Source organism: Protopterus annectens, chromosome 16.part0, assembly GCF_019279795.1.
Source record: "Protopterus annectens isolate FY-2018-M chromosome 16.part0, PAN1.0, whole genome shotgun sequence".
Lineage (NCBI taxonomy): Eukaryota > Metazoa > Chordata > Ceratodontiformes > Protopteridae > Protopterus > Protopterus annectens.
In genome coordinates, this window is record NC_056750.1 from 328609369 (window position 1) to 328628058 (window position 18690).

The window sequence follows — 18690 nt, forward strand, 5'->3', positions numbered from 1 at the left end:
TTGAGTTAGACAAAATAATTTTCTCTGCTCCAAGAGAATAGACGCATCCACTTTCCTCGGTTCCCACTTCCCAGACCCAGTTGTCTGTCTGTTCTGAGCCTCAATTTCCTACTTCACAAAATCAGCCAGCTCAAAGTCTCCAGGATACCCTCAGAGTGTATTGATGTCTTCTGATACTTCTATGGAACATCCCAGTGAAGAAGTCCCTAGGAAGAGAAAGTGCAGAAGAAGGCACTTAGACTCCCCTCAGGAGTCTGTCATGGAGGATACTGAATTCGATGAGGGAAAAGGGTCCCCAAGATCAACACCTGATGATGTCTCATTTGGAGATGTATTAGAGATCCTCAACCAAAGTTGGAAGTCTTGGGGCTGGCCCGTCTACCTCCTGAGTGACTCCACCTGGAGATGAGCTCATTGATTTGATCTCTTGACGGGTATGAAAGGAACCTGATTTTATTAAACCAATCCCTAGGAGACTAGACAGAATTCTGGCACCACCCAAGTACAGGGAATTTTGGAGCAAGGGAGTACCAGTTGATGCTATGGTCATGGGGGGGGGGGGCACAAAAAAGGAACTTGCAGAATAAAGATCCCCTGTACATCCCCCTAACAGGATGTCTAGTGCACTGGACAGATTTAGGAAGTATGTATATGCTTCAGTGACCTTTGTGCTTCAGTTACTGAACTATCTGGCACACTTCCCCAGACTCCAGCAGGATTTGATTAAAGAACTCACCAGATGCCTCTGTGGGACCATTACTTCTGAGGCAGAGAACTCCATTGCCTCACAATTGGCTACTCTACTGTCCATTTCAAATTCATCCATGAGGCTCATCTCACATGTAGCTGATGGTACGTCAAGGGTGTGGGCTCAGGCATTTCCATTAGGAGACATGCCCGGATAAGCCTGTGTGATTTCCTCCATCAATGCTCCTTTGACAGAAGTTCTTTGTTTGCCCCCAAGGTTAAATACACACTATCCAGGTGTGACCAGGATGGTAAGACCCTGTCTGCTGTGGGCGTACATTTTTTGACTCCTCAAAAGACCTTTTCTAGGAATCAATGAGGTGATAATAAAATGTGGTTCAGAAATTCCCAAGATCTTTTCCATGCTACACATGGTGATAGTTCCACAGGGGCAGAAGGGAGAACTCTTAACAGAAGATGCCACCCACATGGCAAAGGAGGCCTGCAGAATCAAGGGTCCAGAGATACTTTCTCTGACAGATCTTACCAGTGGTCCTGAGAGGAGGACTGATTGTCCACCTCTGGAGGCAATTGGGGGTCATTTATCCCTGCACCAGACAGCCTAACTAGAGATTACAAAATATTCATGGGTGCAGAGGATTATTTCCAGATGTTATATAATTCCCTTTTCCCTTTCCTCCCTTAACAGTGAACAAAATTCTTGATGTTCTACCCAGTCAGAGGAAAGCAGCAGCACTAGAAATGAAAAAGCTACTAGAAAAAGTAATTCAAGAGGTCCCACTAGACCAGAAAGAGTCTGGAACTTACTCAAGATTATTTTTAGTGACAAAGAAAACAGGGGACTGGAGACCAATATTTGATCTCTGCAATCTGAGCAAATCAGCTCAGTACACAAAGTTCCAGATGGTCATGGTTCAGTCCATTTTGCCTTTCTTACACAAGAATGGGGTCTACTTTATTAACTAGAATGTTCAAATGTTCGAATGCATAAAGATCGAACTCTTAAACGTTAGAAAGTTAATAAAGAAAAAAATACACAGAAAAAAAAGATTAGGCAGGGGGCAAGCCCCCCTGCACCCCCCACACCCCCACTACTTCAATATACCAACTCCGAGATCGCACTACATGAAAGGAAATGGAAATCTCCACCTATGGAGATTTCCGTTTACAGTTTTTGATGGCTTGCACTTTCAATGCATAGGGTTCGATCCATATGTATTCACGGTTTTACGCTTTCACATAAATAAAGTAGACCCCAAGAATGACTGGATGTGCTCAATGAATCTTTGGGATGTGTACTATCATATAAAAATGAACAGACAATCCAGAAGATATCTGCACTTCTGGCTGGGAACCAGTCATTACCAGTTCAGAGCTCTGCCCTTTGGTCTCAGCACAGCCCCCATGGTGCTCACCAAGTGCATGGCAGTTGTAGCAGCTCACTTGAGACTGCAAAGATTACGGGTGTCTCCTTACATGGACAACTGGCTCATAACCGATGTGACCAGGCATCATCCGATCAAGGCACGAGATTAAATACTTCAGTTATGCTCCCACCTGGGAACTACTATCAATCACAGCAAATTTCAACTAGAACCAACTCAAATATTAGAGTTTATTGGAGCTTTGTTCAACACAGAAACCTTGACAACTTCCCTTTCTTTACCAAGGGTACAAACTATGCAACTTCAGGTCAAAAAGATCATTCAAAATTCCTGTCTCTCAGCTCAATTGATTCTTCAAGCTTTGGGGTCAATGTCTGCAATAGCTTTGGTTACATTAGCAAGATACCACATGACAATTCTTCAGTGGACCCTACTGACTCAGTGGTGTATTCTACATCAACCCTTATCCAGCCAAATCAGGATAACTCAGGCTTGCAAAAATTACCTCCTTTGGTGGATTCACTCCAATCAGATAATGTAAGGTCGCCTCTTCACTTTCCCCTCAGCCCACGGCCATAATTACCATGGATGCTTCCAAGACTGGGTGGAGGGGGTACTTCTTGGGAAAGGTAGTCCAAAGCACATAGTCCTGAGAAGAGGCCAATACACATATCAGTGTTCTAGAAATAATGGCATTCCTCCTAGAGTTGCAGGCCTTCCAAGATGCTCTCCCTTCTGGGACCATTGAGATTCAAATGGACACTATATCATTAGTTTGGTACATCAAAAACAAGGAGGAAGTAAATCTTTACCCCCTGTGTCAAGAAGCTCTGAGAGTGTGGTAATGAGCAGATCTCATCCAATTGATTTCTGATAGCAATGCTCAGTCCAGGGAATTCCAACGTGATAGCAGACAGATTAAACAGGTCCATTCTAATGCCTCACAATTGGTCTCTTGACTCAGAAGTGGTGGAAAAGATATTCCATCTATGGGGCCAGCCTTGCCATGATCTCTCTGCATCACCCCTCAACAGCAAGTGCAGTTGATTCTTTGCTCTGGTACCCCCACAAGGGGAATCGCCAAGAGATGCTTTTCTCCGTGACTGGCCCCCAGTCTCCTGTATGCCTTTTCCATAGGTAAGTACTAGGCTATCTGCCCAAGGGCATTTATAAGCCTAACCAGAGTGTGTTGGCTTTTGCCACCCCATTAGATTAGTTCCCTGTGCCTCTGACCAGCAGAGCCATTAGTTCCCTGCACCTCTGTCCAGCAGAGCCACTGCAGTGATCCATAGGGTAAATTTTCTGTTTCCCATCCACCCGTCAAGGTTTCTCTTGAAGAGTCCTAGTGAGGGGCTCTGCCTGATGTATACTGGAATCTTGTTCCAAAGCATGGGGAGTCTCTGGCTCAGGAATCTATCCCTCCAGCATGTCCTATTTATTGTTGTGGCAAGGTTTATATCCCTAGAGCTTGTGGCTTTCATGGATTTGTTTTTTTTAGATGGAGCATATCCATCAATTCTGGGTTGGACATGACCTTGTATGTCAAGCAGAGATCACCTCTGAGCAAGCGGTATGCAACTGAGTACAGCTGCAGTTTCTTTAGTCAGGCTGCATAGGTCATCTGTTTGAAGCCAGTAATCCTCTTGATGAGGTACTTTTGTGGTCTTTCCAGCTGTTGCAGGTGTCTTGTAAGATACATCCCAAATGGGGCGTTGTATTCTATAATGGGTCTAATAAGTGATGAGTAGAGAGGCACAATCCCACCAGTACCTCTAACCCCAAATTCCTTCAGAAAGCATCTCCATTGAAGAGGACAGTTATCCTCATTGCTCCTCATTGGCCTCGTCAAATTGGGTTTCCCTTTCTTTGGCCTCATCTAATTCAGCCCCCATGGATTCAGGATCCAATTCCAGACCTCCTGTCTTATCCGACAAACATGATACACCTAGACATCTTAGGCCTAAAATTAACTGCATGGTTTCTCCACTTCCATTAATAGCAATGCACTTCAGGTTCTCTTCCCCTGTTCCCCACATTGTTGTATCCACCCACAAATCTTCTACTAGAAAAATTTACAGAAGTAAATGAATAAGTTTTATTTAGGTGCAACAGAATGACATTGATCCTTTTTCATTACAAGTACGTAAGCTTCTAGAATTTTTAGCAAAAAGTTTTAACGAAGGTGCTAGCTCTTCAACTGTTAAAGTACAACTAGCTGCCATTTCTAGTTTTCACATTGAGATAAACAATTCATCTTTAGCCTCTTTCAAACTTTGCAAGGCCTTTAGAATGGGAAGCCTTTCTTCTTAGATCCCCTTTTAAAGATTCATCTCCCCCAAAGGATTTTAATTTAGTTTTACAATCTTTAACCCAATCTCCCTTTGAACCATCAGCCAAATGCAAATTGAAATTTTTACCTTGGAAGACTGTATTTTTAGTGGCCATTACATCTGCTAAAAGAGTATCAAAAATGTAAGCCTTATCTTTTAAACCTTCTTATTTGATTTTCATAATGATAGGGTATCCTTTTGAACTAACACATCCTTCCTTCCTAAGGTGGTGTCAGAATCCAGTATTAATCAAACTATCAATCTTCCAGTTTTCTTTCCAAATTTTTAAAATGAAGGAGAATTTATTCTGCATTTGTTAGATGTTCGCAGACAGAAAGTTTTTACCTACATAGGACAAAAATTTCAGGAAATCACTTTAATTATTTGTCCCATTTTTGGATTCAAAATTAGGTAAACCAGTTACCAAAGTGACCTTATCTAAATGGTTAACTGATTGTATTTTATTTGTTTACCAAAAAGTAGTTTTGACTTTTCCAAAACCTCAAAAAGATCATTCTACCCAGTATATGGCAGTCTCTTCAGTGTTTTTATACAGATCTTCCTTGGATGATATTTGTGCAGCTGCAACTTGGGCTAACCCTCATTCCTTTATTGCTCATTACAAATTGGTTCTGGTGTCCAGGGGAAGAGTAGCCTTCGGCTCAGTGGTGCTCAGGAATATCCTTCCTTAGACTCCTCCCAGGATTGAGGTGGTTGGGGAACAATCAACAGTTGAGGAATGAATGAAAATGACAACATCAGATAAAGAAGTTATGTACTCAACATAAAATTCCATCAGTGTTGTCCATTTTCATTCTTACTCAACTTCCCTCCCTCAAACCCCCTACCAGTTTGACTTCTAGAAGGATCAGAAGATGCTAGAGTAACAAATGTTCCTTTACTGGTATTTGTTATTTCTATATTGAAGAAAAGTCAGAAAACAAGATCTTTGGTACATTAGGGGACTAGTGCATTATGGGTAAGAGAGGAGCTGTAGAGCTTTCAGTGTTCCACAAGCTGTAAAAAGTGGCTGAGTTGGATCCAAGGGTCGGATCCGAACCCAACAGTTGAGGAAGAATGAAAATGAACAATACAGTTGGAACATTAGGGCCATAGGATCGTAGGATCATAGAAGATTACTAGGCTATTTACCTGGAGGTCATTATAAGCCTAGCAGTTTCATCCCAATGCAGTATCATGAAAATGATAGTCAATACCCAAGATTGCATTCAGTGATGACCGCCCATGTCCAGGAGGGTGGTGGGTGCTATCCTCAGTAAGAATTTACGGTGCCCCATCCACTTGTCCAGGTTCCTCTTGAACAGTGTCATAGAGGTACTGTGTTTCACATGAATTGGTAGCCTGTTCCACAGACATAACAGTCGCTAGGAGATAAAGGTGTCCCTCCAGCGTGTCCTATTTAAGTCACAGACTATATTTAGGTCCCTTAAATGGGTAGCTCTAGTCTAGTTTGATTTATTGATATGCAGCAAGTTCATTAGGTTTGGGTCTTGGATTGCTCTGTAAGTCAGGCATAAGCCTCCCTAAGAAGTCTGTATGACACTGAGTATAGTGACAGGGTCTTTAGTCAGTTTGTGTAAACCCCTTGATCTTGTTTGTTTGAAGTCTTTGAGGTCTCTCCAGTTGCTGCAGGCGCTTTGTACAGTACATGCCAAATGGGGTGTTCTACTCAATTATGGGCCGCATTACTGCTGAGTATAGAGGGGTTATAACCTTTTTTGCTCTCAAGGTGATGCTGTACTAATCAAGTGTGCTATGTAGAAAGCCTTCCTTACTACAGAATATACATGGTAGTCAAAGTTAAGGTTGCAGTCAACTTGCAATCCCAGGTCCCTTACCATTTTGTGGGTACTTAAGGTATTGTTGATTTGATAGTGTGAAGAGACATTGTTTGCGCCGAAGGGAATGATGGTGCATTCCTTTGCATTCAGTTTGAGACTATGATTAATATACCAGTTATTGGTCTCTGTGAGACGATCCTGAAGTATACTAACATCATTTGGGCATTCAATGATTACACCTAGTTTGCAGTCATCTGCAAATGTGGTCAGCCACAGCCCCTTAGTTTTAACCTAAACTTCTGAGAAGCATGTACCAAACAGTAGGGGGCCCAGCACTGACCCTTGTGGCACCCCACTGGTAACAGGTCTGCTGACTGATGTGGTGTCACCCACATTGATAGTGTGTGTGTCTGGTTTGTGAGCCAGTTGGCAACCCATCTTGCAATGAAGGTGTTTACATTCAGTTTGCTAAGTTTATTGGTAATGCCTAAATGTGGGATTGTGTCAAAAGCCTTTGCCAAATCAAGGTATGCTGTGTGCATAGATTTGCCCTCATCGGTGGCCCTGGCCACATTTTCAAAGAAGTCCAGCAGATTTAACAGGCAGTATCTGCTCTTGATGAAGCTGAATTGGGTGGGATCCAGGGTTTGGAGGTCACTTATATATTTATGTATGAAGTCCATAATGATATGTTCCATAACCTTACAGATGAGGCTGGTCAGGCTTATGGGTCTGTAATTCCCTGGGTCTGTTGCTAGGCCACCTTTGGGGAGGGGAATAGCAGTTGCTGTTCTCCATTCTGCAAGAACAAAGCCTGTGGTTAGGCTATGATTGAAAAGGGTACTTAATGGTGATGCTAGTTCATGTTTTAGCCTGTTTAGAAGACAGCCTGGGATGTCATCTGGTCCCATAGAGGCTGTTTTTTTTTTTATTTGCCTTTAGCAAGGCTTTGAGGACCTGCTCCTCAGATATGTAGGGGGGTTGGGGGAAAGTTTGTGATAAGTTAGGAGGGGATAAGGGAATTAAATTTTTGCCAAACCTATCTGCTAGCAGGTTTGCTATTTTTGTGGGGTCAGTGTACGAGATACCATTGGTCACTAGTTCTGCACATGCTTAGGTCCAACCTTTAGGCTATGTACAAAGCTGTAAAAGACCTTATAGTTATCCTTTGCTTTACTTGCTAAGTTGCTCTCAAAGGAGCCCTTAGGGGATTTGACTAGTAGTCTTATATGCCTGTTGAGGCTAAGGAGGGTGCTATTGTTGGGGCCTTGCCTTTTGTTTTTTTTGGACAGCTACTTTTTGCATTAATTGTAAAGTTTGTTGATGCTGGATGTTTACCATGTCAACTTGTTTTTTTTTTACTTTGGGATCTAGCTTCTTTTTTTGCCTGTATTTCTTTACAGCTGGGTTGCTGTAACTTGTACCTTGGACTTCATGATGCTGAATTCATTTCATGAAGACTGTAGTGGTTAATTCATTAAATGGCACCACACATTCTTTGTATACTACTCATCTCCTTCAGTCTTTGCACAGGTACCAGTTAGAGATTACATTTTATTCAAAATTCTGGTTCCCACATATAAGATGTTACATAATGTGGCTCGCGCTTACCTGAAATAACTGCTGCGTTCCTTCCCTCTGTTTAGGGTTCTCTGGGTTGCTCGATATCCCATGATTTTGACTGATTTCAGCTAGCACCTTTGACTTTTTTTAGTGGCAGCTCCTAATTTATAAAACTGTCTACCAGGATAGCTGAAATACTGACCAGCTGGACCAGATTTCCAGTCTCAACTAAAAACTTTGTTTGATATTAAAGGTTTGAACTAATTTTATTTGTTGCAAAGTATGCATGACTGATGTTTTCTTAATCTTTATTTACATTATTGTTTTAACGTTCTTTGTTTTTCTTAATGTTCTTACCTTTGCATATGTTGTGGTGTTGATGTGCACCATAAACATAACACTGAATGGCTGACTGAACAGGGAAGACATGTACTTTTTATCTTATATAACCAGAACTGTATCTTACAAAGAAATTAATGTGCCCATCATAAGGACCCACTAGCCTCTGCCTGACGACTGTTATGATGGGCTACAGATTGACTTTTCATCATGGGCCTAGCCAATTGTTGTGGAATTTGGCTAACTGCTTATGGCAGTGCCTACAGATGTAAGTGCCAGCAAATCAGAAAACATTAATCATTCTTTGGGAATAAACATTTATTTGATTCTAATATAACTTATTTATTTGTTTGCTAATATGGCCACTAAAAGCTTGATTTTGTTTTTTTTTTACAGTTGGAAAACATGCTTACAGCCTGATTTTCCTGATTACAAATAGTGGAATATATTTTTGGATTCCATGACTTATGATTAGTCATTTTATAACTGTAATGAGTTGTAATCTTATTCACTTATGGGTAAAGGTTGAGACGGTTTCCTATCCATTTCATTCATTTTATGTCTGCACTTATTAGCAGAGTTAATAGTAGAGCACTTTTTTTTGTTTGTTTAGTACTTCGGTTGCATGCATGGTATATTTTTATTTATTTATTTTCTAATATGGAGCATTAGAAAAATAAAGAGTGCATGCGTATTGAAGCATAACAGATGGTCTAATTTCACATCTATTATTTTACTACCCCTGAAGTGTCTTCAGATGTAGTAGTTATTTTTATTTCCTGGTGTTCTCAGCAGAAATTGACTTCTCCTGCTATAGGATTCATAACAATATAGAATTAAAACACCAGACTTGGGAATTCACTGTCTGTGCCCACTGCATTAGAGACTCCGATACTGCTTATAAGAATTGTAAAACTGACCCTAAGCAAGAGGAATTGTGAAAATTAATAGCTGTAAAATGCAGAATAATTACATGTCAGTGATGCATTGGTGAACAAGCAATTTTAGTTTGCAAATTTAATATCACGGTGAGAGCTATCTTTCCCATTTTCTCCAATGTGGTGAAACTGTGGAGTTGTTATATTTAATTTAGGTGTGCGTGTGTGTGTATTGCTGGGGAGAAGCCACACACTGGCTTTTTTTTTGGAAACCGATAAGTTGATCTAATGTTCTTTGTTCGCTCATAGGTAAACCGTAGAAGGCAAACAATTCCAGTAGCTATACTGATATCTAGGTTTAGTGCAATGCCCTAGTTAACAGTTCCAACACCACATAATGCAGCTACAATAGCTTATAGATAGTCATAGCACATGCAATTGCACTTCATTTTACAATTTGGTTACCCACATTTCCTGAGATGGCTGTAGTCGGGTTTGGAGAAACCTTACACTCCCTCCCCCAGTCCCCCAGCTTTCCCCTGGGAGATAGAACTTTTGTTGTTTGTCAGAAGAAATGTGTAGAAAACATACCCATGGAAATGTCAGAGGAAAGAGAGGTTAGAGCTCTTCACATCTGAGGAAAAAAGAAATGGGGGGACACGACTCTAGTACATAAAATCATGTCTGGGAGATTTGAAGAGGTCAGTCTGAACAGGAATAACAGAGGGAAGAGGAGGAGGCACAGGAAGCTGATTGGTGAGAAAAACCTTGTCACAAGATGCTACATGCTTTTCCACAGATAAGATTATGGACTCATGGAATGAACTGCACAAATGGATGGTGGCGAGGGAATCCACTGAGGTATTTAACAGGGATGAAATAGTAACAGGGAACATGGAGAAGGCAGAATGCTAAATGCACTTAAAAGGCTACTTTTCTCCTTCTGCTCTTTAGCAAATGCTATATAATATGACAAGCTGTACAGATGGCATCCTGTATCCTTCCCAGGACACTGAAAGCAGGTAACTACATGAAATGGGTTAGTGCTGAAGGAAAATGAAAAATACCTCGCAGCTTAGCATGTGACAGTCACCTTGATTTTCCTTGGGTAGTAAACCAATTATGGCTAACAGTCACCCCCCTGCTGTTAGTTTATGACAAAGTTAGTCATACTTCTGATGGTCTCTGAGAGGGTCCCACCTCGGTCTGTGCAGTAAAGATGATCGGCAGGATGACAAATGTACATGAGGAATGTAAATCTGTGGCTTGGAACTGCCAAAGTTAGATAAAAAATGCTATGATATATTAGCTGGAGTTCACTATAATTTGCCTCACAGATCATGAAGTGTCTTTAATATTGATTTCTTAATTTACTGTTTAACTTTGGCAGGTTGGAGAAGCAAGAGCATTATATAACAGTGGCAATGTGTACCATGCCAAAGGGAAGCAGCTGTCCTGGAACACAGCCCGAGACCCTGGAGATGTGCCAAATGAAATGAGAGACAGTCTACAACAAGCAACAGATTACTATGAGTGAGTATCACCATGATATTTTGAATGGTTGAGCTCACTTGTTATTACAGAACCTTCAAAAGGATGTACTTAACATTTAAATACAGCAATAGTGCATTGTTCCATCATATAAGTGAAGTGGATATCAATTAGAGACTATTTGCTTTGTCAGTAGGAAAGAGAGCATTAACTCTCTATATAGTTATTGTTGTGATTAACCATTTAGTGTGCGACTTATGAGGGCACTAGAGGAGACACCCCTTCCTCTAAGGATAAGATAACAGAACTCCTAAAGTTAGAAGACTAGCAAAAAAAAAAAAAAAAAATAAAAGAAAAATCTGTGGGTGTATGTCTCCTCAGATAATGCTTGTATATAAGCATATACTGCTGCATTCTAAAGTAGAAATGCTGGTTAAGATGAGTTTTGAACATAAAAAAAGTCTTGAAACATTGTGAAAATTTCTAATCAAATGATATAATCTTACAGTATGTGATACATCAGAGCACTGGATAGAGCTGCCTGCATACATTTCTGTTTATGAATTGGACTGATGCTTACGTATATCATGCTATCGATAGAATGTTGTTAGAAACATAAAATAAGAAGTACATGTGGTAACTCAGTGAGTGTGCTGTTTTCTTACACTGGTTCATCTGTGGGTACGGTTCAGTAAAACAGTCTGGAATGTTAACATCAGCTTTTGTTACGTGCTGACAAGTAATACTTAACGCTATTACGTATTGGTGTAATTGTCCCTTCTTATGGTTAGCAGTTGCTTACATGGTGCATAACCTGGATCTTTATTCCTATCTTGTATAGAGAACCTATGAGTAGCTTGAAGTGTAAGCTGCAATTTTTGAATAGCTTGACAGTTGTTATCCTCTGTGTTGCAGCTATGATTTTTCAGCTTAACTTAATTGATGCATTTTATTTCCAAATGTACTTGATAAGAGGGCCTTGATCTTTTTAGTAGTTTCACTCCCTTTCAATCATAAGTGAACCAGTATCTTAAAAGTTACAGTAGACTCCCTCTTATCAGGTCTTGCTGGGACCAGACCTTAGGCTGGATAAACGAATTGCTGGTTAATCAGAAAAGGCATACAAAATAGCATTTACAGGTTGTAAATCAGATTTAAAAATTAAGTATATATGTTATATGTAAATATTTATTAAACATTTAATGTTATGTTGTCCTTTCTCGCCTTCATTCCTTACTGGTTGGGTTTGGAACCGATTATCAGTTTCGACTCGGCCTATACAAAAGCTCAAGGTTTTCCACCGGCTCATGGCCATGGCCCTATCCCATCATGCTTTTGGAAGATTACACAGATCTCGTTTGCCACCAAACAAGATCGGGAGCTTCCATGCAGGTTCTGGCTAAGTGGAAACTTTTTCTTTAACTAATTGTTAAAAATGATCAAAGTTGTCCCTTTATTGTTGTTTAAGCATTTAGAATATTAGTAGTGTAGTTGTTAGCTAGTTAGAGTGCTCGCTTTGTTGTTGGCTGTTTTTTCTTGTGGCCATCGTTTCTACCTCTAGGTCTGTTTTCTTCTCTCTCCCCATCCCAGATATCCAAGCTCGTTTAAGTTAGAGAACTTGGAGATAAAAATCTTTTCTTGTGTTTTGGTAGCTCATTTAAGTTAGAGGGCTCCCATTGGCCCATTTAACTTAGAGGGACTTTCCTCCTCCTTTCTTTTTCTCTACTCTAGTTAGGGGCCAGTTCGTTTTACTTAGAGAACTTCCCCTCCTTGTCCTGTTGCATAGCAAAAACCTTGTCTTACTGTTGTGTGGTTGTTCTATTGCTTAAAAGTTTTTGGTGGTGGTGCTGCGGTAGCGTTGTCGCCGCTCAGTAAGACGCTGTCTGGTTCGATTCTCAGCTAGAGTGTCTTCTGTGTGGAGACATGCGTGAATAGGCGTACCTTCGTTGAAGGTTGTGTGTCAGGGCCGGCAACTCGTCATATAAAAATCTACTGCCAATCATTAGCGGACCAGAGTTTTGCTGTGGCGACCCCTAACCGGGAAAAGCCGAAAGACACAACAAGTATAGTTCATTAATGTTGATTGTGTATTGATACTGATATTTTTCAAAAATGTCAAAAGATCCTAAAGACTCTAAACCTTCACGGTTAAAAAAATGTGACAAATGTAGTCAGAAAATGTCATTAACTGATGGACATATCAGTTGTGTTTATTGTCTAGGTGCAGTTCACCTTCAGGAATCATGTTCTTTTTGTCATGCATTCAGTTCCAGGGTGTTGATGGAAAGAAAGAACAAATTAATATTAAGAGGCCTATTAAAGACTCTTTTCCTTTAGAAGGGACTTAGAGTACCTCAAAAATGCAGAAATCCCTGTCTTCCAGGTCTGAGTAGTCGGGCAAGAGAGCATCTTCCTCTGTTCCTCATTCGGAACCAACTTAAAAAATTGTGAAAGGTTCATCCCTGGACCCAAAGGCTCTTGGGCCTCCTCTGCTCCTATTGTGATTTCGGAGCCGATGGAGTTTCAATTTCAGAGCCAGTCCCCTGTTTTGGAATCGGTCTCCCCACATCTTAGATCTCCATTGCTGCAGTCCTCCAACAGCCTCTCCGATGACGATGTGGATTGTGTGGTGAGGAGACTTTTACAGACACCGGCGGTGGCCAAGATACTGTCGACTCCAAGCCAGAGGGATTTGGAGCCAAGAAAGACTACCTTCCCTTCATCGATTCCTCCTCCGACCCAGTCTGGGACTTTGGGGCCAGAGTGCCTGGGTCTGATCGTAATGGAAGTGTCGGTGCCAAGACCTGCACCAGGACTTCCTTGGTTCCATTGGAATTTAAGGAGTCTAGGAGCCGACGCTCTCTGGTCAGGTCTGGTGAGGAAAGTCGGGTTGAACAGCCGTCCGATCTGAACTTGCCTCTCGAGGATTTGGCATGGGTGAGCTCGGCTACTACATTGGCCTCGAAGCCCACCACCTTGGTTCCGGAGAGGCCTTCCAGTTCTTCAGAGCTGGAGGTTTCCTCGGATCAGGGCCAGGGAGCTTTCGAGCTGATGGAGAGTGCTGTCACCACAGATAGCTTTGCTGTCAGTTTCAGGTGCTCTTCCCCCTGAAGAACCAGTGTCTGTCTCAGTACCATCTCATCCACACAGACATGAAGACCCAAAGCCTCAGGATGCCCCATTGGGTAAAAATCTCTCTTCCAAAACCTCTCTGGATTACCCCTCTGAAGAGGTCCCTTGGAAGATATTATGCAAGAGAAAGCATTTAGACTCCCCAGAGGAGTCCATCACTTCAGATACAGACCTCAATGAGCCAGAAGAGACCCACGGTCACACTCTGAGGATGTCTCCTTTCAAGACATCCTTGAAATCCTTAAACAGAGAGGTGTCTGGAAGCCCATCACCTCTTCTGAGAATGAGTCTGTATACCTGGAGGCTTTTGGGTCTCATCCTTCCACCTTTTGGGTGTCTCTGCCTTTCAACCAGATCATGAATGTAGTCAAACAGAAGGTGTGGGACTCTCCAGACTCAGTGGAACCTATTCAAGGAGTTCCTTAGCAAGGGTGTCTCAGTAGAGGCTATGATAGTGGTGGCAGCCACCAAGAAGGATATTTCAAAAACATCGTTGTCTGTCCATCCACCAAACAAGGAGTCACGCACGATAGGCAGATATGGAAAGCGCATGTTTTCTTCTGCATCTTTTGCTATCAGGTTGCTGACCCTGACTCATTTAACTAGGTTTTAGAGGGATCTCCTGAAGGAGTTAGGAGATATCCTCCAAGGTTCTGTAGCTGTGGGGGTTTTGGATACGGTTTTCTCCCAGCTCTCCACTTTAAATATTGTGGTAAACGCCTCCATGAGTCTCATTTCTTATGCAGCTGTTGGATCGGGTAGGGCAGTGGGTACAGGAATTTCCTTAAGGAAACATTCCTGGATGTGCTTATGTACCTCGTAGAACCCTTTAAATCTTCCTTTATTAAAGTCCCTTTTGATGGCTCATCCTTGTTCGGGCCAAAAGTTAAAGAGACACTAACCAGGTATGAACAGGTAGGAAAGACTCTCTCTGCTGTTGGAGTCCATTTCTTCCTACCTACCAGACCTTATCCTAAAGGTCAGAGAAAATCCCAGAAAGCTTTCCCAGACACACGTGGTGATTCTTCCCCAAGGGGCAGAGGGGGAAGTAGCAATGGTAGATGCTGATCACGCAGCAGAGAGGGTCTGCAGAACCAGGGTGACAGGGAAGCCTTCCTTGGTAAGCCCTTCCAGCCCTCCAGAGATGAGGCCCATCTGTCCACCTCTGGAGGCAGTCAAGGGTAACTTATCTTTGTACCCAACACCTGGCTAGAAATAAAAGACAAATGGGTGCAAAAGATCATATCCAGAGGTTATTACATTCCATTTTCCTTTTCCCACTTATAAACAAAATCAGTCCCATTTCCAAAGGGATCACGTAACTCTAGAAGTACAAAAGCTGCTAGACAAAAGAGTCATCCAAACTGTCCCCACAGACCAAATTGGATCCATAACTTACTCAAGGTTCTTTTTAGTTCCAAAAGAGACAGGGGACTGGAGGCCCATTTTGGATCTCAGCAGACTAAACAAGTCCTTAAAAAAAAATGAAAGTTTTGGATGTTGACACTGCAGTCGATACTCCCCTTTCTGGGAAGAGACAATTGGATGTGCTCGATAGAGCTCTAGGATGCGTACTATCATATCAAAATAGACAGGCGATCCAGGAGACATTTGCACTTTTGGCTGGGAGCCAGTCACTACAGGTCTCACTACAGCCCCCAAAGTGTTCACCAAATGCATGGCAGTCATTGCGGCTCACTTGAGATGTCTAGGATTCCTGGTGTTTCTGTACTTAGACGAATGGCTCCTGACCACCACCACCAAGCATCTACTAACAAGAGCGAGCGACACCACCATTCATCTTTGCTCTCACCTAAGGATCACGATAAATTCCAAAAAAATCTGCCTTGTTGCATCACAACATATTGTGTTTATAGGGGCAGACTTGGATACAAAACAAACGTTGGCCAAGCTTCCCACCTCAAAAGGATTCAAGCCCTACATCATCAAGTAAAAAATCTTCAGACTAAGAAAAAAGTGCAGGCAAAGGTTGTTCTAAACATTTTAGGTACCATGATGGCAGCAATAACCTTGATACCGTTAACTCATCTGCACATGAGAATTTTACAGTGGCTCCTGTTCACTCAGTGGTCCATGCAGAAACTATCCATGTTTCACCAAATTATTATTACAGAATCCTACAAGAAAGACCTTCATTGATGGCTTCATTCCACTCAAGTGACCCAAGGCTGACCATTTGTTTTTCCACAACCATTAGCCACAGTGGCCACGGACGCTTCCCAGATAGGGTGGGGCATTATCTGGGAAAGACAGTCCAGGGCACTTGGCAGGATCATGAGACCCACATGCATATCAACATCCTAGAGATGAGAGTGGTGCTTCTAGCATTGCAAGCATTCCAAGACTCCCTTCCACTAGGAACAATTGCGATGCAGATAGACAACATGTCAGTTGTGTGGTACATAAACAAACAAGGAGGAACCAAGTCTTACTCCCTCTGTCGAGAGGCCCTAAGAGTATGGCAGCGAGCAGTCTCTTCCCAACATTTTCTGATAGCAATGCACATCCCGGGGAAATCCAACATGATAGCGGACAAACTAGGCAGAGCTATTCTGATGCTTCACATCACGAGTGGTCCCTGAAGCCGTAAGTAGCGGAAAAGATCTTCCGAAAGTGGGGCCAGCCTTGCTGTGATCCCTTTGCCATGTCCATGTATGCCAAGTGCAGCAGCTATTTTGCCCTAACCCCCCAGGGGAGTCACCAGGGGATGCACTCGTACACGATTGGCCCCTGGGTCTCCTCTACACTTGTCCCCCTTTTCCCTTGATTCCCCAAAGTCCTTAAGAAAACCAGCTTGTTGGGAAGAAATTTGATACTTATTGCCCCATACTGGCCTCATCAGATTTGGTTCCCCTTTCTTTGGCCCCCATCTCCAGGAGGAGCTGTGGATTGTGGACCCAGTCCCAGGCCTCCTGACTTGTTCCTCAGGGACACTCCATCCATCGGTTCAAACCTTCAAGTTGACAGCTTGGCTGCTCCAGTTTCACACATAGCCAGGGTTCCTGACATTTCCCCTGTTGTAAAACATATTTTGATTTCATCTCATAAAGCTTCAACCAGTAAATGATATTCAAGCAAATGGAAAAGATTTTACCATTGGGCTTTTAACAACCAGATTGATCCTTTCACAGCCCCTATAACATCTGTATTAGACTTTCTGGCAAAGCTTTTTAATGAGGGTGCAGCTGCGGCTATTATTAGATTTCAACTAGTAGCCATATCTAGCTACCATATTGGAGAAATGGGACTAAAAATCACGTCCCACAGGCTTTGTAAAGCCTTCCTGAAGGGTACCTTTTTACTCGGGCCTCCGGTCAAAGAAACCCCAGTGCCATGGGACCAATACTTTGTTTTATCGAGTCTGATCCTTCCCCCCTTTGAACCTGCATCATCCTGTGACCTAAAGTTTTTAACATGGAAGACAACCTTTCTGGCAGCTCACGTCTGCTTTACGGGTATCAAAACTTCAAGTATTGTCAGTACGGCCCCCTTACATGGTGTTTTACAAGGATAGAGTTTCTCTGTGAACAAACCCTTCCTTCCTACCCAAAGTGTGCTCATAATCCAATTTGAATCACTCCATTCACTTACCAGTTTTTTTCCCCAACTATGGCAACAGGGCAGAGTATAAATTACACCAGCTAGATGTGCATAGACAATTACATTTCTATCTAAATAGAACAAAGGACTTCAGGAAGTTGGACTAGTTATTTGTATAATTTTCAAACAAACAGAAAGGTGCCCAATATCAAAGGTCACACTTTCAAAAATGGCTTACAGATTTTATTACTTTCACTTACAAATCTCAAAATAGAGAACTTCCAGGAAAAGTAAAAGGTCACTCTACAAGGGCTATAGCAACTTCATCTGCCTTTCGGGTGAGGCTACCTATGGATTCTGTTTGTGCAGCAGCAGCTTGGGTAAAGCCTCATACCTTTATCACTCATTACAAAGTGGATTTGGCCCCCAGGAACAGGTCCTCCTTTGGGTCCACTGTTCTGAAGAGTATTTTCCCTTGAGCCACCCAAGAAAGATGGTGCTAGGGACACTGTTCCAACCAGTAAGGAATGAAGGCAAGATAGGACAACATAACATAAAGAAGTTATGTACTCACCATAATGTTCCATGTTTGTTGTCCATCTCACCTTCATTGTTATATCCCACCCTCCTTCCCCCAGGCTTTCTCTCCTGGAGGACCGAGCTGTTCTGATTGGGATATAATGTTCTCTGACTCTCTTCATTAGTCTGTTTTACACACGTAAATATTTTTTTGGACAGTAGGTCTAATATCTGCAAACAAGATCTGAGTAATTTTCCCAAAGCATGATGGGATAGGGCTACAGCCACGAGCCAGTGGAAGTCCTTGAGCTTTTGTATAGGCCGAGTCGAAACCGATAATCAGTTTCAAACCCCACCGGTAAGGAATGAAGGCGAGATGAACAACAAACATGGAATATTATGGTGAGCACATAACTTCTTTTAGTTAGTTGAAAAAAAATCAGTAATTATGATTTTTTTTTTTTTTCAATTCTTGTTTTGAAGCAAAATCATGCCACTTTTTCATAAAGATAATATCAGTGGCAGGTGAATTGTTTTGCAGTTTGATATATCTCAACATAGTTTCAAGAGCTTTCTTTCCTTCCGAGTGACTTTTTATTTTGTCATCTCCACTCATAGCTTCTAAGTTCTCTTGTTCTTTTTCTTCCTCCATTTCTCTTTGCATAACTACTTCAGTGATTTCACTGTCTGTTAACACTTCATTCTCTAGAATGTTATCGCCTATAACCCTCTGATCGATGTCCCTTTCTTCCAAGTCTTAAATGGATATAATTGTTTAAAATTGTTAAGTAGAGCAGTGCTGTCGTGGTCTGTCAGATCTTCTTCATGCAGATTGCAGTTTGCAACTTTTCGACTATGGGCCATAATTTTCTCCATGACTTCACAAACATTGATGATGGCATTTCATCAAAAGCAGATACCAACATGCAAATCACACCCTTAATGTTAATTTGCTTAAGGGCTTCAGTGAGGTCTGCCTTTT

At 41.9% G+C, this 18690-nt stretch overlaps 1 protein-coding gene across 2 annotated transcripts in view; it reads left to right on the forward strand.

Annotated features, from left to right (window-relative positions):
• Positions 1–18690, forward strand: part of GPSM1 (G protein signaling modulator 1) — a 2081362-nt gene that overhangs the window by 719757 nt on the left and 1342915 nt on the right. For both annotated transcript variants that reach the window (XM_044058046.1, XM_044058047.1), the window contains exon 4: positions 10396–10538. In XM_044058046.1, coding sequence (XP_043913981.1) covers positions 10396–10538 — 143 coding nt within the window. The remainder of the gene's footprint in view (positions 1–10395; positions 10539–18690) is intronic.